At 38.0% G+C, this 22321-nt stretch overlaps 1 protein-coding gene across 1 annotated transcript in view; it reads left to right on the forward strand.

Moving 5' to 3' along the window:
• Positions 1 to 6900: 6900 nt before the first annotated feature.
• The window catches only part of DPP10 (dipeptidyl-peptidase 10 (non-functional)), a gene marked incomplete at its 5' end in the record, with an annotated part of 35855 nt that continues 20434 nt past the window's right edge, over positions 6901 to 22321 (forward strand). Inside the window, 7 exons of the mRNA XM_008940290.1 lie at positions 6901 to 7024; positions 9552 to 9590; positions 10692 to 10799; positions 14979 to 15070; positions 16622 to 16669; positions 17324 to 17445; positions 21333 to 21380. Of these exons, the coding sequence (XP_008938538.1) occupies positions 6901 to 7024; positions 9552 to 9590; positions 10692 to 10799; positions 14979 to 15070; positions 16622 to 16669; positions 17324 to 17445; positions 21333 to 21380 (581 nt within the window). The remainder of the gene's footprint in view (positions 7025 to 9551; positions 9591 to 10691; positions 10800 to 14978; positions 15071 to 16621; positions 16670 to 17323; positions 17446 to 21332; positions 21381 to 22321) is intronic.

A 22321-nucleotide genomic window follows, 5' to 3' on the forward strand; every position in this document is an offset into this window, starting at 1 on the left:
TTTATATATATATATATATGTATATTTATAAAAGTACAAAGAATGGGCTTTGAACAGGCCTTTCTAGAGTGGAAATCTTTTGAGTCTGCAATGTTTGGGAGGACTTTTTTAATACAAGTAGTATCTACTTTTAGCGGTCAAGTTTTTTCAGTACCTTTCTCTTCCATTCTTTATAGAGTCATTAGTAAATAGATGATGGGAGTCTTTTAGAATTAATCAGAATGGGACACTATCATACATAGTTTTATGAATCTTTCAAGGCAGACACATTTTGGAAATGCATATTGTACAAGTCATAACCAACTGCTATCATGGGAGAGATTCACTCCTGCACAGAGAAACCACACAAATGGGTAGGGAATGAGGTTTGTGTTATTTATAAACATAAAAAGTAACATGCAGACTCTCAGCTCCCCCCAAATTCTGTGCAGTGCAGGACCTCTGAAGACAGAAAACTATTTATCTGATTTTTTAAGGCATCTGGGGAACTTGATGTAAGATTGAGTAAATTCAATGTTCCGCTTTCATTTACTGCTTGATTCTATAAAGGTGCTTGGTAGTGCTTCCCAGGTTTTGTTCAGGTTATGCTGATATAAAGATAGCAATAACATTTGTAAATTTACTCCTGGAAGTTTAATTCTGGGGAAGAATTTGCTAGCTACAGTGCATTGTTACTGCCACAAAAAGACAGCCAGTCTTCCTTTAAACATGTGGTTGTATTCTGTGCAATTACCATTTCACCCTTGGTGTTTCTGTTGCACATGTACAATTACATTATGTTTTCCTGTTTTCTTCAGTGGCAACATGTTTTTGTACTGCAGGGTTTTTTTTCTCATTAGCCCTAGAAAGCCAATAGACACGTAAGATGAAATATGTGTGCGTTCATACCCTGCTAGCTCCTGAAGTGAAGTTCCAGTTGGAAAGCTAATACTTATCTCCTGCTGCAAATCTTGAAAAAGTGTTATGGTGTGCATGCAGTCACCTCAGACCACTGTAACTTAGGACACCTAAAGAATCTTTGTAACTGGCGGTATTTAAATATAAGGTATGAGTATGATGTTAAGAAATTATGTAGGCTATTTCAGAACCCATGCCTGAATTTAGACCTGTCAGGCAGAAATAAATCATCTCTTTTCCAAACTGGAAATTGCTAACATAGAGAAAAAGTGAGATAACGCATGAAAGAAGTTGGAGTTGAGTTATTAGAGCTTTGATTCCATACACGATCAAAAGATTTTTCCACTAGAATTGTGTGTTGGCTCTTGAAAGTCTCAGTGTGGGGGTCATCCACTGCTTGCTTTCACCACTCTCAGCTGTAGGGAGCAAGCTGCCTTGGCTCTGCACTGCTCACAGCTGCTGCTGACCCAAGTAGTTTTAAAATGTACTGTAAGGCATTAAGTCCTTTTTCTGACTATTTTTCCAATAGCGTTTAAATGCCTGAAAAAATGCTAGATGTCCACAGTCTCTTTCCACACATACCTGCTTTTAATTAGGCTGAAGTATACAGTTAGACAATTTCAACTTTTTATGACAAGTTTAAATAATTTTTATTGATTTTAATTAATCTTTTGTAATGGAACTGAAAACATTTAAGAACTTGAGTTTATATAAATTCAAATGCTGCTCTTACAAGCCTCACCAATGTTTTCATTTATCTACACATTTCCAAATCAACAAAGTCATTTGGATATTGATGTACTTCTAGCTTGAAATACCTTTTGAATCTAGAAAGGCTGGGTTTGTACCCAGCAGCTAGTTTATCTGAGCCTTGCTTTGGAACAGAAAGGTCTTTGATTCTAACTGGAGATGGGAAAGGTGAAGGGATGTGCAATTTAGGTATTAAGAGAACTGGGGTTTGCTCTCAGCTTTTCTCTAGATATGCTGTGTCTAGTCACTTCTTTCATGCTTCTGCCCCTCCCCTCTTCTGTAACTTGGCAATAACAATACCTGTCTCACAAGGTTAATGTAAAGGATTAATTCACTATCATAGCAAATGGCTGTAATCTTTTCAACCAAAGCCTACAGGATAAAACTATATTCACAGACTTTATTTTATTTAATCTTTCCTACACAATGCCAAGATATTTGTTTTATTCCCCTCCCTGTTAAGTGGTAAGAAATGCAAGTTCTGCATGTGGGTCAGGACAAGCCCCTGGCTCGGCAGGGACTGGGTCTGGCTGCCTGCCCAACTGTCCTGCCAAGGGACTTGTGGTTGGGGCTCACAACAGCTCCCATTTATTGTCACCAACGTTGGGCTGCTCTAAGGAGGAATCTGGCCAGCAGACTGAGGGAGGTTGCTCTGTCCGTCTCCAGTAAAGACAGTGCATCACCCACACTGATTTTGGGATTCAAGGAGAATGATGAGAGTGTCAGTGGGATACAACGCTGGTCATGGCCAGGGTCAACAGCTGTGAGGAAGTGGAGAGCTTGTTAGCCACCAGCACCCATGGGAAGGGGAGCTATAAAAGCTCCTTCCAGACAAATACCCTGTGGCTTAGTCTCAGAATAAAATTGCAGCACATCCGTCAGTACTTGCACAGATAAAGTCATGTGCAGTGTACCAAAATGCTAACAAACTGTAGCTGTCTTAGCTACCTTGTGGGTCATGTCTCAGTCTTTGTTGTTTTCCACATGTGTTTCTGAGAAATACATTTTCTATTTGTATCCATAAATTCTTGTGCACTTCTCAATACACAACAATATAAATAGTTTAAGAGTATAGTAAATGTTTTAGAGCAATGTGCATGGGGCAAGTTTCTGTTGTCTACCTTCCTGAATAACAACCTGCCAGCAAACTAGTAGAGCATAATATGTTGCCTTTGTTTAGCTGAACTCTGCTGCATTTATAATCCAGATCTATTAAAAACATCAACAAAAGGAAGGATTTTTTTTTCCATTACCATAAATGTTAAATGTCTTCCAGCTATTCTTATAAGAAAATTTCTTTTGTAATCAGCTCATTGACTTAAAATTGGAGCATTATGTTCATTACAGTGAACAGTGTGAAGTTGCAAAATTTGACTCTTTTACTTGAGCAGTTTTTTAGTTTTAAGTTCAATACTGTGGGTTATTTTCCTGTGGTTTTAGTCTATTTCAAATCTAAGTATCTAATGTTCACATTTAATTATGATTGAAACGATGTTTCTAGTGTAATGCAGTGCAAATCCCTTTCCTTTGTTCAGTTTTATTGTCTCTTTTGACTTTGTTATTCACAGCCAGCAAGATATGCATATATATCTTCCTTGTCACAAGCATCCCAAAATTTACAAGTGAAACAAGACGTGCTGAACATTCTTGAGTGATGATAAATGTGTTAGCAAACTGTTAAACTGCCTCCATAGAACTGTGTATCTGTTGAAATAATCAAAATAAAGGAAAACATTATATAAGAAAGAAACATTTAAAAAAAGGCTGTTCAAGCTTGGCAAAGAATGCCAAACACCTGTGGTATTTCACATATTTTTTATCAGCAATGAAAAAAGAATCCAGATTTCGTCAACTTACAAGTCTTTGGAAAAAAGTTAATTACCATATGCTCAGGAAAGACATTTCCTTTCTTAACACCTACAAATGGAATTTTTTTTCTCACTCAATATCCTCCATCCCCCTCAGGCCCCAAAGACCTGACCTTTCTTGCTGTGCAGCACCTCCTCAGCATACGTGAGATGTTCCAGCTCCTGGTGTTGAGCTGGCTGCACACACGTCGCATTCCTGATTCACACACCTAAGGGAAAGCTCTAGCTTCTTTATACTGATTAACTTAGATAATTGCCTTAGGACAGTTTGAAGCCAAGCAACAGATTTAAATACCAAATGTGGAATCAGAAGTAGCTGTCTGTCTGGCCAAGGAGCTTGAAGCTCTTGTTTCTATGCATTGCCTAGTTCAGTCCAACTTAGAATAGAGTCACATAGAATAAAGTGAATCACATACAAGCTCCTTCAGCATTGATTGATCATGGGATGCTGTGGAAGGCGACTGCCTTTTCTTTGTTCCCAGTGTTTTCTGTCTACTTTTATACAGAGCAAAGAAGAAAGCTAACTCTTTGGAATTCAGAAAGGAAAAAAACCTAGGGCAGATATGAGGGAAGAAGCTCTAAAAAAGTCTGAGATGAAAACTTGACTAGACCATGAAATGAGGACTGGCTAAAAACCACAAAGTTCTGTGAGGCAGGGCTTGAACAATGTTTTCTTGACAATCAGGGATTCCAGTGGGAACCCTGAGAGCTGGTGAGAAGGTGGGACTAAAGCAGATGGGTGTCAACGAATGGGTTTTATGGTTTCCATGATCATCTATAGTTGGACCTACTGTGAGAAAAGGGATTGATAAGGACAAACCTGGAACTGGCTACACAAAATGTAGGAAAAGGAGTGGGGTGGGGAGACACAGCTTGAGTAAAACAAATCACAGCAAGAGAGCAAAGCCTGCTCTTATTAGGCTAATTGATTACTAAAAGTGGATGCTGTCTGTGCCACCCTGTATGCTACAGTGGGTTTAAACTAACATTGTACAAGTGATCAGTAATTGTGTTTGTTACTCTTTTGGACATGCAATAAATTAATCTAGTCTGGTTTAAGAAATGTTTCAGATGAAATTTGTGCTCTAAACATACTAAGTGCTGTAGAGCACCTAACTAAATGGGTATCAACCTGATAATCTACAATGAGTGTAAATTTGTATTTAATATGCTGCTTCAGTCTTTTCTCCAGAAAGCAGTCTTAGTCTTTCCTCTTCCAAGTGATGTTGTGAGGAAACTTAATGTACAGATGCAGAGGGTCCAGTAAGCCCAGCATATATGGGTCTGGAGGGCAAGAGAGTGCTTATTTCCATTACTAAAACAACAGATTAGTTGCAAAAAAAAGTATTATAAGTTTGGAGACACAAACTGATAGTAGCTTCCTCAGAACTAAATCAGTTTTTACCCTGCAGGCTTCTCTGTTTTTATTCAGCTGCATCAGGCGATCTAATAAAACAGACTGTTTTCTTCTACAAACTTTGACTTGGTTATATTTCAGAAGTATGTGGTTCTTACATATATATACACGCACACTTCTGATAAACAGGTCATAATATAGTGAAATTTTAATGTATTTTTATGCATAGTAAATAGAAGGGGGAATTATTTTTTTTTTTTAAATGATCTTTTGGTTTCACTTGAGTGATCAAGGAGTTTATGTCAGTAATGGAAGATGTTGTTATGGTTTGATTTGGACTATTGATTACTATATCAGCGGATTCTGAGTGATTAAATCTCATCTTTTCATCCCTCACTGAAGAATTCTTCAAATGGAGCAGCCCAGGCTCTGTTTTCTAGAATTTGGTTCTGGTATAATCTGGGCTTTGTTGTCAGTGGATGCTGTTTTACCTTGGTGTCTACTGGTAGAGGGAAACAGTCCTTATATACGTTTTGAACATTTCCTTTTGGCTGTCTTCAGGCTTCTGTGTGCACAGGTGTCATGGTTTTGGACAGCCTTAGGAAGGCAAAACTGCAGAGGGAGAAGTTGTCAACCTTTGTTTTTTGAGTTCTACTGTGAGGAACCAGTTGCTTGATATTTGGTGTTGCATGCTTTGGTTTGTTTGTTGGATTCTTGCTTTGTTGGCTGTGTAACTTGGTCTCATGTTAGATCTTGTGCTACTTTTGACATATATGTTTTTGCTCTTCAATAAGTTGGGAAGCTTTTTAAAACAACAAATGTAAGTATTAAGAGTCAGAATATACCTGAAGTTACCATTTCTAATCATCATTCTGGTATCCACATGTGAAAATATTGCACTTCCTAAAGGTCAAACATAAAAGCCAAAAGAAGGTTGTACATACTGGGTTCTTCAGCTGTGTTCTTCAAATATAGCAGCAGGCTGAGGCTGGGTGAAACTGCAGTGAATTGCTGTGTTCAGCATTTCCTGTGTACAGCATCAGATTTGTACACACCTTAGCATCTTTGATCTGGCAAGAAGTCTTTTGAATGTATCATTAAATGTCTTGTCAAAGAGTAACGAGAACTCTATCAGTATTAGATTAAATGCCTAATTATATGCAAGCTAAGACCCTTGTTGTGAAAAGCAGCTGAGCTTCCAGACAAGTTCACCTCACTGTTGCACAGAACTTAGCTGGGCTGTGAGAGCTGCAAGCTGACACGAGTAGAGAAGTGAAGCAGAGTCTGTCTGGGATGACAAGCTGCAACAGGTCTTCCTCTGTAACATCCCCACTCTGACAGCCCAGCAGGATTTTGGGAGGAGGGATATAGATACTCCATACCATGAGTCTGTACCTAGAAAGCATCACTTGCTCAGCCAGGGTTGCTGAAGGAGAGACAATTTGACCAACATCATGAGATATTTGTTAAACCAGAAGTTGACATGTGCTGATACTGGGTGTGACTACCCGTTTATGCAGAAGTGCCAGTATAAAATAATGTAATTATATAACAAATTACGTTTTAAAGTGGTCTCGCCTGCACTCTGATATTACAGCCTTATAGACTGGATTTTTGTGTTTGGCAGTAAAGCTGGATACTTTTGCAAAAATGTGTGTCTCCTGAAGGTGTCTGATACTGGAAAATTCTGGCTTCTGTTGGAATTTAGTGTTTGTTTTCAAGCTGGCTGGCAAATACATGGTTCATGTGTATTCACAAACCTGTTTGTGAAGTTTATGTATTACACATGGCTAAAGAGGAGGTGCTGAGAGTGTACAAATTTCCCAGGGGAACAGAGCACTAGGACTGAGCCTTCCCACTTGTGGGAGCACAGATGCTGGGTGTCTAGGCTCATTTTCTTCATCCCTCGGCACTGATACTGTCATGCAGTACAAATCCAACCTGTAATGAACTGGGTATATATTTTTTAAAACAAAGTAATATGTAATAGAAATGCTTTTAACATGGTGTTTTCAAATGTTTACTTAGGGAATATTACATCACCATGGTGAAATGGGTGAGCAACACCAAGGCTGTGGTGAGATGGTTAAACAGACCTCAGAACATCTCCATCCTGACGGTTTGTGAAACCACAACCGGGGCTTGCAGCAGGGTAAGTTGGATTTTTTCCTGAGCTCTATTTCCAAAGTTTCTTCCTGCATTTTATTTCCTATTCAGAAAAACAGTTTTTTAGAAATCAGTTTGCAGATGCAGTAGTTGCAAGCTGAATATAATTAGTCAACAGAGAGGAAATGGATGTGAGGAAATTCCAAATCTGGTGAAATGCTTTCATGCAATTAGCAACTTTGAGTGACATTTTCAGAATTACTAAGCTTTGTTCATTCATTAACTTCAGTGGAAACTGCAGTTGCTGAACATTGGTGTACTTTGGATGTAGCTAGTGTAGTGACAAGCTTGTCCTCTGTCAGATACTTTCAGCTGCCTGCTTTCTTCTCTCTCCATCTACAGAGTTTTATTTCAGGTCTTTCTGTCTCTCACAGTTCACCTGTGTTTAAGGAAAGGGTGTTAAATTCTGATAATTCCTGCAAGCTAGATAGAATTAAGTACTTCAAAGAACGATAAAATTGAAAGACAACAGAGATATTTAATTTTGAATATAAGCCAAGCTGAAATACATTTTTCTATTTGAATCCAGCCACATCTCATCCCTTGACGCAGACTATGACTTCTGACATCACTGCATTACATCTCTCCATTTTCACAGTCAATCTTACATCTTGAGTGCAGTTGGCCACCTTCCCATTCTGAGTCACTATCTCTTCCCAGAACCACAATATTTTCTCTACACGCTAATATCAGTACCAACAGATGTTCCAATGTGGAGTGTACAATTTGGCAGTGTAAATGGTTATGAGTGATTAATGTAGGTCTAAGTTTGGCCTCTGAGTCAAAAGGCTCCCATCAGTGTCTGCTACTCGAGTCAGTCATGTTAGCATTAGGGATTATTTCTGAGCTTGTCTGCTTCTTTTGCTACATAGGGCAGGTTGCTTTTCCTGACTCAGAAACTGCTCATAAATCCCCAGACTATGGGTTAAGAATGTGAACATGGAGATTTGTTGATTGGGTTGCTTTTTACCTGGTTCCTGCAAGCCCTGTGCCCTTTTATTTAGAAAGTTGGTCATGAACCACTGTGAGCAGTCGCTTCTGAAAGGCAACTCTTATGTCCTCTGAGGTTAATGGACCTGTCTGAAGTAGATGTCCAAGGAGCTGTAATCCAGGATGTGATGTAAAAGAGAGATAGATTGAGATCTCCCCTCCAGAAGAAGTAAAGTGCAGCAAACGACATATTTAGGTGGATGAGGGAGGATGGTGATGCAGTGTCAGCATAGTGAGCCCGGCTCAGACCAGGCTCGTGCTGGTAACCCTGGGTAGTGCCTGTGCTGCGTCCACTGGGCTACAGTGATGCTCTTGTATTCAGTAATGGATGAAGAAAGGCCTTGTGGTGAGAATTTAACCTTGTATCACATTATTTGATTTCAACTGTGAACATTTTAAATTGTATGTATTTTTTAGCATTTTGCACATGTTCTCAGTTCCAAAAAGTACTTGTCCTGGTTCCGTGTAAAAAGGGGTTCAGGGCAGGACCCACACGGAACAGAACTATGTACTCGCCTCTCCCCCACCCCCTCGAGAGAGAGAGAGACACTTTTAAAAAAAATGAAGTATATTGTTCAACAAGGAACAGAAAACGAAAAAGGGAAGTAAGGAAAATAATATATATAAAGATCAGGGGAATAATACAAAAGATAAAATATACAAAACCCTCAGAAATGGTTCCAGGGTCCCATGGAGTGAAAGGAGAACTTTCCTCTCCGAGCTCCAAGGCAGGAGTGAAACAAGAAACCACTCCCTGCCTCTTATCAGAGTGTGTGTGGGAAGGGGAGGGAATACAATGGTTTCACCCCCACCCGGGGTCCTCCCAGTTGCTGGAAGGTCACGCCCCCATTCCAAGACTCAAACCACAACAGTACTGTATAAAACCGGCTGCTGTAGTAGCTACAGCATACATTTTTCAGGCCATATACATACAAATGCTTCTATAGCTAATAAATTGTCATGACTTCACTGTGACTGGCAATTTACAACAGTTGATGTATATTCTATATTTTGTGCATGGTATTTTGTTTTTTAGATAGTGTGAGCTACAATATAAGCGTGACCAATAAAAAACAACTATTTATCTTTTTTTTTGTCTCTTCACTAATGCCACAGTATGACCCATTAAAGCAAGGGATTGTGATTTGAGAAGGTCTCACAATTTGATCTTGATGCTGGCTGTTTGCCCAGTGTTGATGAAGGACTTAAATATCCAGTTGTCAGATGATGCCTAGAGGTAAAAAACAAATAGAACTGCCTGCGTAAAGCTTCTTGATAGCTAATGAGAAAGGACTGAAAAAGACATTCTTAGGTCCCCTGTGGTGTTCTACCAAAAAACTCTGAATAAACCAGCTGACTTCGTAATTAAATTATCATTTGTTTCAATGTAAGTGCCAATGAAAAGATGTGATGATGGTAAGGCAACAGAAAGAAAGCACAAAATGGCTAGAGAACTTTTGCTGAATGTGGGAAATATTTTTGATCTATGGCTGTTCCATAAAAGCATTTTTTTTCTTTTTTAGAAGTATGAAATGCAGTCAGACCTGTGGCTTCCTAAACAGGTATAGTATAAATGCTGTTTCTGGGTGTATGTTTAATGGCTTCATTGTCATTATTAATTAATTACATGATATTTTATAAGCTATTAAGAACCATTCCTTTTAGAACTGAATACTTTTTAGCATCCTAAATTATTTTGCCATCTGAGTATTATAGCAGTGTCTGTGTAAAGATTCAGATGACAGCTTGTTTCCCTGGTAGCAGGAATCTTTTCATTTAGTATCACTCAGAGGATGTTTTGCTATCTAGCTGACCATGTCAGTGGTGGAATGAGATACTTCCAGTGAGCAATTCAGCCCTTCCAACTGAGACACCTCTCCAGGTTTCAGAGGCAATGTTCTCTTCAATGTAGGAAGAGTTCTCTCTGCGTTCAGTCAAGTAAGCACTTAGATGACCAGCTGATTAACTACCTAGCTCTTGGATGGTTAAAGACAGATCAGACAAATCCCATTCCAAGCATCTTCTCTGTACTGTGCTTATTTTTTTTTTTCTGATTAATTTTCACCAAATTAAATGTGAAGGTGTTCAAAGATGAGAGGTCAGACAGGCTATCATTGGAATGCATAAGAGTAGGATTTCTAAATTCATACCCAGAACAATATGTTGAACCAGTATGTCAGCAAATTATTCCATTTTCATAGTTTCAGAAGAGCTGTCCAATAAGTAGATGAAAAACATTCTGTTTTAAATACATTTCAGGCTTTGTTTTGCAATGTGCAAATGAGAAATCATTTTTTTTAAAGCTATGCTTTTATAGCAAACCATTTTCCCCCAATATTTCTGTGTAAAGGTAGATATGGAGAGGTGGTGTTGCATCAGGCTGCAATTTATGGTGAGACCATGATTTATAATATCACTTCAATGTACTTATTTTTTCTATGTAACTTTATCAAAAACAGCTTTAAGCATATACTTAGTGATGTTTTCTCAGTCCAGGCCATGGAAACATTTGTTCTCATCACTAGTAGATCACGAGATCTTTCTCCAATTTTCTTATAAGCACAGTAGCTACCAAAAACAAGGACACAAAAAGCCTAAGCTGATTTTTTCATTAAGAAATGTAATGGAAAGTGTTACAAACTAACGCAATCTTACATTTATAGAATGAAGAACCAGTTTTCTCCAAGGATGGCAGTAAATTCTTCATGACTGTCCCAGTGAAGCAGGGAGGCCGGGGTGAATTTCACCACATAGCCATGTTTATTGTTCAGGTGAGGTTTTGGTTCAGGCTGTTTTTAATATCCTAGCAGTCATCTAGGACTTTTACTGTGGGTACATGACCCAAGCCAAGTCTTGCACTTCAGTAGAGTCTGAACATTTGTGCCATGGTTATCTGTCCTGTCCAGGTTGTCACTAGTTGCAGAGGGATATATTTATAACTCCCTCCGTAGTAAGTGGTGCTCTCTGTCTTTTCTTACACCTCCACTGTGGGGGAACTTCAGGTCTGTAAATGAAATTTACTTCTGAAGTACTCTCTGGAAGTCTTCCTGTTTTCTTCCTACCACTATAGACAAGCAGAGATGTTTTCCTGTTAAACCTTTCTGTCAATAATAATGTTTTATACCAGCAGAAATTCAGAAGACCTGCAGCAAATTTTACCCTCTTTATTAACACTGTATAGACACAGGTATAAACTTAAATGTCAATTCAGAATATTTGGAATCTGGTCTTACAACAGTAAAAGGAGACAATACCCAAAACTTAAAATGTTGTGAAAATTAGGACTCTTTCATTACCTGTTGCAGCATTTTCCAGTGGGTTACATTTCCTAGGATCATTACTTTTTTCCAGAGAAGAATCTGAAAGAAGTTTGATTTGCACTATGACTGAAGGTCATCAGTATGAAGTTATGATGAACTAATAAAGGAAATTATGCCCTGGAATAGAACACTCCAAGGCATCTATTTAAATCAGCAGAGCATTAATCCAGGTACTTTAGGAGAGCCATATGACATAGGAGGGATTATCAAGGTACCCTAAACATCAAAATAGACTTGGCACCAGGCAACTCTATTATCTCCCTTTATGACAGTGTTCTGGTATAAACATTATTAAGTCTGAAATATGTTCACAGTGTACTGCAGACAGAACAAAAGAGCTTTAATGAAAATTTAACCTGAAGAAGCAAGAACAAGATACTCATTCACTAGAGTAAATACATCAAGAAAGAATTAGAGAAGAAAAAGGGGATCGAAGACATGTCAGATTCTATCTTCTAGAAAAAGCAGTAACTCAGATGACAGTCTGGTAAAGGTGTTTTAATGCAGTAACCACAGAAAAAATTCACACTGGAGCAAAGTCATTTAGTCAGTCAAGTCTTATTTTGGTTTCTTTTCCAATATGTCCTTAAAATAGATGGAATAATGATGTAGATATGAAAATTAACTTAAACCTGTAGGCTCTTTTCACCACTAAAAACCTAAGAAACTTCATCTTAATTCAGGAAAATATTTCAACAAGAGATTAAGCCCGCTCCGATTCAGTAAGATACGTATTACTTTTAAATACATGTTTGAATCCCACCAGAATAATGTTTAAAGTCAAGTTCATGATAAAGAGTTTATTATTTTATCCCTATTAGGCAGAATTAGGGCCCAGGGTACTGCACAGCTCCAAAAATCAAAAATACTTCTATTTTTACCACCATCACCATGAATAAACAAGACTGAATGGTATCATCCATGGCAAATTTGGCTTTAAATGTATAGCTTCTCCTGAGAAGAAGAAGAAATGTGATAAGCCATGTATCAACCGTTATTCATCAATAAGAAACATTCTGCGTGGTAATGAGGCTGATACAGAGCAATAAAGGACAGGAAATGTGTTTATATGATGTGTTTTACACACTGCATTAATCTGATTGTCCATTATTTCTAAAGCAAACATGGAGGCATAAAAACTATATTATCCATTGCACATAAAGTCTTATGTCACATCAGATGTTTGTCACACATTGTGGGAGCCACAGCAGCATAACAGGTGCCCTGTAGAATTTAAAGCAGGTTGCTGGTACCAAGATGATCACAGGTTTTTTTTGTGATGGAACTTGGGTAACACTGATATTTAGCATTCAGATTCTCATTACCTCTCTGTACTACTCAGTACAGATATCAACTCATTAAGAGAAATCAGCATCCAAGTGCAGGAAGGTTAAAACAGGGAACCAATGTGAACGTATAGTGACAAAGTAGTAAATTTTAATGGATCTCTTTAGATTAATCACAGAGGCTTATTTGCTAATCCTACAAGTGCTGACAACTGATTGTCTTCCCTGAGCTGCATTTCCTTGACTGTACTTTAGAAAAGCATGTGTCAATGATAGAATCAGAGCAAGTTAGCAGAAACATCTAATTAAATCTTCTTACAATGGGACATTACTGTGTAAAGGGTTACTATCTATTGTATAGTATTCACTGTCTGAATGTAAAGGGCTAGATATGTGTTTCATTGTTTTCAAGTTTTTAGTAAATTACAAAATATTTAAAATAAACGTATCTCAAAATGGGATTGAATCATGTGTTATGTGTCTAGAAATTTCTCACATGGGGCTTTGCAACTCTAGAAAGTCTCTTTTTCCAACCACAAAATAAGAATTATAAAATAAGTTTAATGGATCAAGGTAAGAACTTCCTGCAGGCTTCATAAATTATGTATTAGGGCTGCAACCTTGAAAAATAACCGTATTTATTAACGCTTGACTGGGCTTTTTATTGCTGTTTCTTGTTAGATTCTGTGATCACAATATTTAAATATCTCTTTCAATAGTTGCAGCTTCTCTCTCTAGAGAAGAAATAGTCACTTACAAGAAGTCACTAATTTGTATTGTAATCATTCCTAGAGACAGCACTCAATATCAGAACCTTCCTTGAGCAGGGGAACCCTCTTGATAAACGTGTACCGCACTTAGCACAACATCCTGATTTCAGCTGGTACTTGCAAGACTTACCATGGAGTCATTACATCATTCTTTCCTTGTTAGAAAACAAATCAGTTCAAAGGGACTTGGTTTTGCTTTACTAGTTCCAGCCATGTCTCACAGGTGTCCTTGAGCATTTTCTGCTCTTGAGTTATTGCTGCTGTTGATCTAGAGCTCAAGAGTTTACAATGTACAGTTCAGAAATATAGGGATTAAAAATACTCTTTTCACCTTTATAGCTTTTTATAGGCCCCATAACCATTGCAATATAGGTATGAACCTGGTGCTCTGGATTCACAGGGCATGAGGCCAGAAAGCACTGTTAGATCCTCCATCTGATCTCCTTTGTAACTCCTGCTGCTCAGTTTCACCCACTAAAGCTGAAATATAAGCTGAAGTATCACTGCTTTTCTTTACAACAATTGCCTTAAATTTGAAAACTGGAATTTTTATATCCAGGCAAAGTGCCATAGCCCTAGTGCAGAAAAAAAACCTGTTCAAGTATTTTCATGTTTGGAGTTTTAATCTTTAGAAACCTAAGCAAGAATTTTACTTTTTGTACTAAGAAGGAGTCTCAAATGAGCTTCTCTTCGTGTTCCATTGTTTTTAACCTGTGTCTGATGAGGAGCTGTCTGCAGCTTCCAGCCAAAGAGTTTGGTATTATCTCAAGGTGCATTGGATGAAAAAGTGCTATCAATTTCTTTGAGAGAAGTGTTGGATTTCCCCTCGTAGCAGTTATTTTTCTAGGCTTGTACTGGGATAGACATAATATATGAGAGGGAGGAAGGAGTGCTCCCCAGCTTGTCAGAGTTCGGTTCCATTGCCAAAATTTAGAGCTATTCTTAGACTCTCCTTAGAGGCCATGGATACAAAGGGGCTTCTCCAGAATGTGTGGTGGGCTTTAACAAGGTTTACATCCTGTGAACTTCAGCATCTGGATTTGTACAGTGCATTTCTTTCAGAGGTTTGCCTGCCTCCTTGGGTGAGGATGGTGTTGGTGTCCTGGCTTGGCACAGCATCTTTGCAGTAGTTTTGGCTCAGCGTAAGCATGTGCTAAAGGTGAAAGCTTAGTGAGCACAGATTGGTGAGGAGTTTTGGTTCCAGGGATTTGACTCAGATTCCCCTGCTATGCTTTCCTTACTGTAAAGGAAAAGAAACACACAGAGAAACAAAATATGTGTAATGGCAAGATCTTGAGCTCAAAGTACAGCACTTTCTTGTTGGTATGTGGGCAACTGAAAGAAAAATTATGATGGAAACCAAGATGCAAGACTTTGAAAAGTTTATATATGGAAGAGAAAGGATATTTGAAGTTCAGGCCTGTCAAAATGTGACGTTTGTGATTTAAAGATGTTATGTTGCCTGTTAAAGTATAAAAAGCTGTAATCAGTAATGACATGTGCAGACAATCCTGCTAGGCAAAGGAAAATGTAAAAAGAAAGGTGAAAGTTAATGTTTTTCTATCTCTTTCCAGGCTAAAAGTGAACAAATTGGTGTGAGACACCTGACATCAGGAAACTGGGAGGTTATAAAAATCCTGGCATATGATGAAAATACTCAGAAGATGTAAGCACTGTTCTCTTTGTTTATGAAAATATCTGAATTATTAAAGTGGAATCCATTGGACTCTAAATAACATACCTAAATTTAAGCAACAATATTTCTTTCTTTTTTGGGCATTACTACAAATTTTACACTCCTGAGTACATAAAGTGCAGCTGTAAGACAATTTATTGACTAGTCTATTACTGCATATATTTTTAATGCAATGGGGAAAGGAGTGTACTGTGACATCAGATGGCTTACTGTTTTGGGGTTTTTTTTGTAAATAGAAGAAATCAACACACCATGCAGCAGTAATAATATTTTGGTGATTTCTTTTTTGAATTCCAGATAAGAAGTCATAGTAAATTTTTAGTACTTGATAAAATGCAAAATATTCAGTTTTCATGCTTGCTTGTTTATTGCATGAGGCCTCTGGACTTTGGGGATCTTTATGGGATTCAACTTCATAAATTCAAATTATATAGCGAGGTTTTCCAAACCCCTGATTCTCACTTAACTCATTCAGAGAGAAATCTTTCCAAAGCCTGTCTTAGTGCTGTAGTGAGAAGGAAATGCAGCACCTACGTGGTGATTTTTGGGAGCAGTACAAACTCACACAAACCACCTGAAGACTCCACATAACTTCAGTGGATCTTGGTTAGTCTTCACATATATCTGCACGTGGCAAAAAATACAGAGCTGTGTCTAATTCTGGTTTTCCTTAAAATAAATGATATTTCAGCAAGGAACTTCTTGAGGCTGCAACAGTTCCTGTCATCTCTGCTGATGCTGGAGAAACACCCTTTATGACCAGTCTTTCCATTGGTTTTGAAAGTACACCCATAGAGAATTTCTTCATACTTTTTCAAGGTTCAGATGAAAAGAATGAGGTGTGGATGAACTCAGCCTGCAGAAAAGTGGCAGGCTGCATGTGAGTTGTCTCAGCCACTTGGAGGACTTTCTTAACCTCCTTCTGCTTTTCAAGCAGAAACTTTGTGGGGATTTCATCTGGGACACACCAATGACTTGTTTCAGTGTTCTTGCAGCATCTCTAATAAGCCTCTTTCCACCACACAACTTTATAAATCATTGCCTAGGTGTGCTAGCTTTTCTCAATAGAAGAAAGAATTGTTCTAGAGCTCAAAAAGGCTTTTGGACATTATAAGGCCTATTGTAATTTATGATATCATTTCATTGTGGCCTTTTTCTACTCCTTGGATTTATATTGCAAACTATTGGAGTGAAGGAGAAGATTTCTATTTCTGTAATGTGCCGAAAGAGGTCCTGGCTGCTACTGGAGCTCCTGGGCAGAAATTAAACAGAAACCATTAAATACTGTTTTCATCACTGTTTTAATATGAAATCATACAGCATCTGAAGTAACTACTCTGAAAATTGGTCTAAGCTTAATCTTATAGCTTGGGTTTATACACAAATATTTGATCTTCATGTATATTTGGAAATTTTTTATTTAAAAAAAATGCTATTTATGACATCTCTCAGTTCTCTAAACACCACACAAATTAAACAGTTTACCAGGCTGACCTTGACTTTGTTCATCTTTTGGCACAGCTATTTCTTAAGCACTGAAGAATCCCCAAGAGGAAGACAGCTACATAGGTAAGAAGTACGTGGGGCTGTGTTAACAGGTTCTTCATTCCAAGCCATAAGTGTTATGATGACATTCTGAGCTTAATTACTGCTCTGGGGCCTGGGTAATCATTTATATTGTGTAAAAATTTGTACACTTGAGCTCTAACAGGGTTTTCAGTATTAAAAATGCTGATAATATTTTACATTGTGTGAAAAAATGGAGAAGATTTCAACACAAAATATGTTTACCATTTATGTGGTCTCTAGTCCTTTATAAGCATCTGAAAAGCTAATCCTAAATGCAAGCATGTAATATGACTGTTTTTTTAAAGTAGCAAAAATTTCTAAATTAAAAGAATATTTATGGGCTTTAATCATGCAATTTAAAATGTGTGGGTGAAGCACCTCCTCCTCAGACAAACCTCAGTGCTTAAATATTAGCTTAATGAGGTTTTTCATTATGTCGGACTTAACACTGTCACCCTGCAACACTGCTAGTTATTGGAACCTCAGTCCTGCTTTGGGCAGGTTTTGGATCCTCCCCACATTGCCCAGTTTACTGAACAGTAGTTCACTAGTTCATCTGAAGTTAAGGGACTGGAGCAAATTTTAGCTCTGTGATGAGCTAATTCTTGGTTTATTTTGATTCCAGTTGAAAATATTTTTTATCTTTTTCTCTAGTGTATCAACAGTGGGATCGTTGAATCGTCAGTGTCTTTCCTGCAACTTCTTGAAAGACCAGTGCACATACTTCAGTGCAAAGTTTAGCCCCATGAATAGGCATTTTTTACTGCACTGTAAAGGTAAGTCAAATGCACAGTGTGTAATAGTGCTCTGTTTGCTTCTGAATTAATATACTCCCCTGAGAAGTGCATTAGGCTGGAGTCTAACATTTGGCTCAGTAGTGGATTACTCAAAGTTCTGTACAGAGCTTATTGCAAGACTGTAAGTAAAGATGTTGTGTGTCAAAGCTAAACAACAAGTGATACCAGAAAGCTGCTCCAGTCCAAGCCCTTCAACTCCTTGCAAAGGACATTGACTTTTAAATTTTCCCTGAGTAAAGGTCCTTCACCAAAAAATGTGAAATGTATAGTGACAGTACTGTGGTTTTAACAGCTTCATTATATTTTGTGTGGGGATTGGTCTTGTGTAATTCTACCTAGTTAAAGAAAATGAGGGCCTGCTTTCTGTGACTCTGTCTGTAGGTGTGTGTACTTCTATGTGCACAGGATACACACACCCAGCCACATGTGTATGTGTGCACCTCCCAAAAAACAGGTATACTTTAGTCCACACAGACAGAGCCTGTTTGCCAACACAATTGCAATAAGTAACTTTTAGCTTTTTATTGTTAGCTGCATTCCACTAGCACTAAATGGCAGTAGTTTGGTTTAGAGTCTGTGTGTAAACAGAAAACTAGAACCGTCCCACACTGAGAAATTTGTAAGCTACACCCAGGAAAGAAACACTGATAAATAACTAAGATTATAAAAACAGGTTCAGAAATGCATTAGACAATCAGTAATAAGTGTATAGCTAGAGTTGTTGACCTTGAAACTTGCAGTATTTTGCAGACAACATTCTCCTAGTATTTTTGCTGAACTTGCATCAGGTTGAAAAGAGTAGAGCACAATTCATCTGAAATACATGTGAATAGTCCATTCTATTTCCATGTATTTTTTTTCTATTTCTTTTGCAGCTGAACCTTTTTTGCACAAAAATAAAACATCTGCTGCCTTAAAAATTGAATCTATTCAAACAAACAAACTATGAATATATATTGGCTAAAATAAGGTTGGTTTGTTGTGGGTTTGTTTTTTGGTTTTTGTTTTGTTTTGTTTTGTTTTGTTTTGTTTTGTTTTGTTTTGTTTTTGTGGAATTGCATCAATAATACATACCTGATTAGGGAGAAAAATACTGGCTCTATGTTTTAGACATGGTTAAAGCTGCACAGAATTTATGAAGCTAATCCTTAGGCCCTTATCTGAGTAAAGACTGCACTATTAGTGAGCTTCTCATGATGTAAGGAGAATTTTCCCTTTGTGTATGACAGTCCCTATGGAGAAAATCTCATATGCCTGCAAGAGGGAGAATTAGTAAACTGGTAAGAGTTTTTTTGCCTGGAATCAGCAATGTGCTAGGGCCCAAAAACATTGCTTCATGTTAGTGTAGCAAAGCATATTCAGCCTGTAATTTTTAAGGTGTTCCTTTGATATAAAAATGTGGATAAAGGTAGGAGATTGCACATGAAATCGCGCACAAGCTCATGACCTTCAGTGACTTTGAAGATGGCAGTTCTCTGTTTGAGCTGGTAAGACTGTAGATCATCCTTCTAGGATTAAACCTACACTCCACTGACTTGCAACCAGTAGACTGCCCTAAGCTGCAGGGTGTTGCACAGGGATGATAAAACACTGTCATTAAGTTTTTCCTATCTCTAATGTTAATATATAGTTGTCAGCTTGGGGTTATTCAGAGGTCTTCTCTTGTGTTTCATCAGAGCTTGACAATTACAGGAGCCATGTGGCCCACAGCTCTGCAAAATGGGGAGGGTTGGGTGTTTGGCAGTGTCAAAGTTGATAGCAACATCACAATAGAGGAGGAATTAAAGTTCTTCTATGGGGAGCTTCTTGTAAGAATAGAAGGTAAACTGCTTCAAGGAGACAGATGACACCACATCTACGTGCAAATACACTCATTTTCACACAACAGAAAGCCTTACTAAATTGTTAGAAAAGCAATTTGCCCAGAAAACTCCTTGGGAGACTCTGGAGTGGTTTGATCTATAGAAGTTTAAGTTCTTCCACCTCCTGTTTATCCATGAACACTTTTATTAGGATAGTTTTCCCTTTTTGGTTACCCTCAGCAAGGAGATGTATCTCAGTACAACAGCTGTATCCATCTCCAGAGATTCTCCTGAGTGAGGAGTTGTTTCTAGCCTGGTAGGTGGAGGACCAGTTTTATGACCTCGTAATTTTGGCAAGCACATTACATTCCACACTGCATGTGGGTTTTTCCTTTAGCACTTCATAAACACTAATGGATGTTAATCTCTCCACTCACATAAGATAATTCACAAAGGGAGTAATTGTTTTTCCTATTTTATACAGCAGGAAATAAGTTGTGGATTTAGTGATAGTTATAGGAGGTCAATGGGAAATCCAAATGCTGTGCTTAGTTCTGTAACACAAAGCCTGTAATGTAAATCTGTATTTCTCTTTTCTGATCAGTTTTTTAATCCACTGTAATCTCCCTTTTTCAGAATCTGTCATCTCCCTTCCATCTTTTAGTATGATAAGTAGAGCCAGCCTGGAAAATGCCAATGCTTTCCCCTCCAAAATATGGTCTTTATTAAATGGATATTCAAAGTAAACCAGCAAATTCAGAAGTAAAAAGAGCTGGAAAAAAGTAAAACAAAACAAAAGAAAAAGAGACAGCTGAAGAAATTATCTTTTTGAAGAGCTAAGGCAGAAAGCTTTGATTTGTCAGCAAACTACCTGTAAGATTTTTGTCAGTAGCTTCCCTTGAGGCAGAGAATGAAATTGATAAGAATCTTCAGTGGAGGCTGTCAGAGGCTGGGAATGGCATCATGCATTTTTTTTTAAGGTATTTAAGTTTCCCTAGGCTCATGCCATAATTAATTGGGAGAGACAACCTCTCAGGATGACTCAAAACAGATAAATTAAGCTCTGCCTCTGAACTGCTCTCAAAGGGAATATTTTTTTTCTCAAGAAAAAGGGAGTCTTAACTCCTAATTTCAGAGGGTCCATGCCTTCATCTTCCATGGAGTCCTCAGGGACTTCAGCTTTGCTGAATCATCCTTCCTAGCCCAAAAGTCACTGCCTGCATGGAATTTAAATTCTAGTCTCACCAAGATAAAACTTTCCTATGCACAAATTCCATGTTGGGGATGGAGATGCAACATTTTTTTTTAAGGAAGTTTACACTAGAGGGAGATCCTCAGAAGAGGGACAGCGAACTCAACTATACTTCTGAGCATGCTGAACGTTTGGCCTCCCCAGTTTCACATGCCACCTTGTGCATTTGCACAGCACCTACTGACATGGAGAATTATTCCCGGTGCTTTTAGTTTCTCTAGTAGTACAGTAAAAATACAGGATCTGACATTACCATGAAATAAGATTAGATTACATTACAGCTAGATTTAAGCATGATGCTGATGGTTTTGCAGAGCTGGCATACCAAAGGAGCTTCTTAAACAGATAATTAAGTGAAATATGTGATAATTTTACAACACCTCTCTAGCTTTTCCATAGAAAGTATATGTGAATATTGCCATTCATTCACTTCTCTGTTAATCTAAAGTTACTGTTTCTGAATGTCAAACTGCTGTATTTTAGACAGTAGTGTTAAGTGCCTCTGTAATATTTTATTCTTCACTCATAGCTAAAATATTGAAATTGTAAAAGAAAAAAAAAATACTCCTCCTGGTTGTGGGGGTCTGGACTGCCTGCTGAAGAAGCAGTCTCCATTTTATGCTTTGTCAGCACCATAGTCTAGCCTGTGTCCTTCCCAAAAGACACCAGTGGAGTTATGACTGTGTTTGAAGGGAAGGACATGTGCAGGGAGTCCAGGATCTGGTCTCACATGGTAGCCACTGCTCACATTCTTTGTTACTGAAATACTAGCTACCCCACACTTCATCACTTTTCTTCTCTCCTCAAAACAGGGCCAGGCGTTCCAGTTGTTAGTGTGCACAGCACAAGTAATGCTGCAAGTGAGTATTCGTTATGGAATAGGTGTATTTTATTATCATCCTTGATGGTTTTGGACAGTGGGGGGGAGGGGAAAGGGAGTTACAAGTAAATTAAAAGTAATAAGTGGCTCATTCATTTAAAGTTCTATTAATTACCTTTTAGCAACATCCACATCTGCAAATGGTAAGGAAAGAAGTTAATTAAATGACTGAAACTTTTGCAGGCTTTTCGGCTATGTTTTATGCTAAGTGCATATCGTTCTATTTACACTTAAGTTAATTAGATGGCAGGTTGGTCTTCATCCATTTCACTTTCTATGTAAATTATGCTGCCATTACAATATACCTTCTGTATTTCTAGAGATTTTTTTAAAGTCACAATCCCATTATCTTGAATTAAGTTACAGTCCTTGGACAATTGATCATAAAATCTGAGCTATGTATGATGAACTTAGTCCTTCTTTATTATTTCTCAAATCAGAGCAACCCCACTGACATTTTCAGTGATGGTGAATCCAAGAGTAAAGGCATTTTAGGAGAGTATCCAATATCTCTACTTTTCAAGTCTTACTGATTGTTTTCTGTATATTGACACAAAAGCTGTTGCTGCTTCCTTGCTGCTTGAGGTGCTCTGTAATGGAAAACTGGCCTTCAGCAGCAGAATTTTCCTCACTTAGATAGTTCTCTGGTGCAATGGAAGTAACAACTTTGCTACCTCCAACTCCACTGTGTCTCTGTGTAGCATGAAGGTGTGGATTAGAGGAAAAGAGACATCTTTCCATTCAAAAAGACTACACCAATCCTTACATATCCTTGTTTCATTCATTAGATTAGCCCTAGAATTTTTCCCTGAATCTGAAAGTCCTGACTTGTACTTGACTGCATCCCCTTTGCCCCTTTGTACTGGCCATGCCACTATTCAGCCATAATAGTGGACCTAATCTTGCATGTTCAAATAGCAA

Source organism: Merops nubicus, unplaced genomic scaffold (genome assembly GCF_000691845.1).
Source record: "Merops nubicus isolate BGI_N331 unplaced genomic scaffold, ASM69184v1 scaffold48225, whole genome shotgun sequence".
NCBI lineage: Eukaryota > Metazoa > Chordata > Aves > Coraciiformes > Meropidae > Merops > Merops nubicus.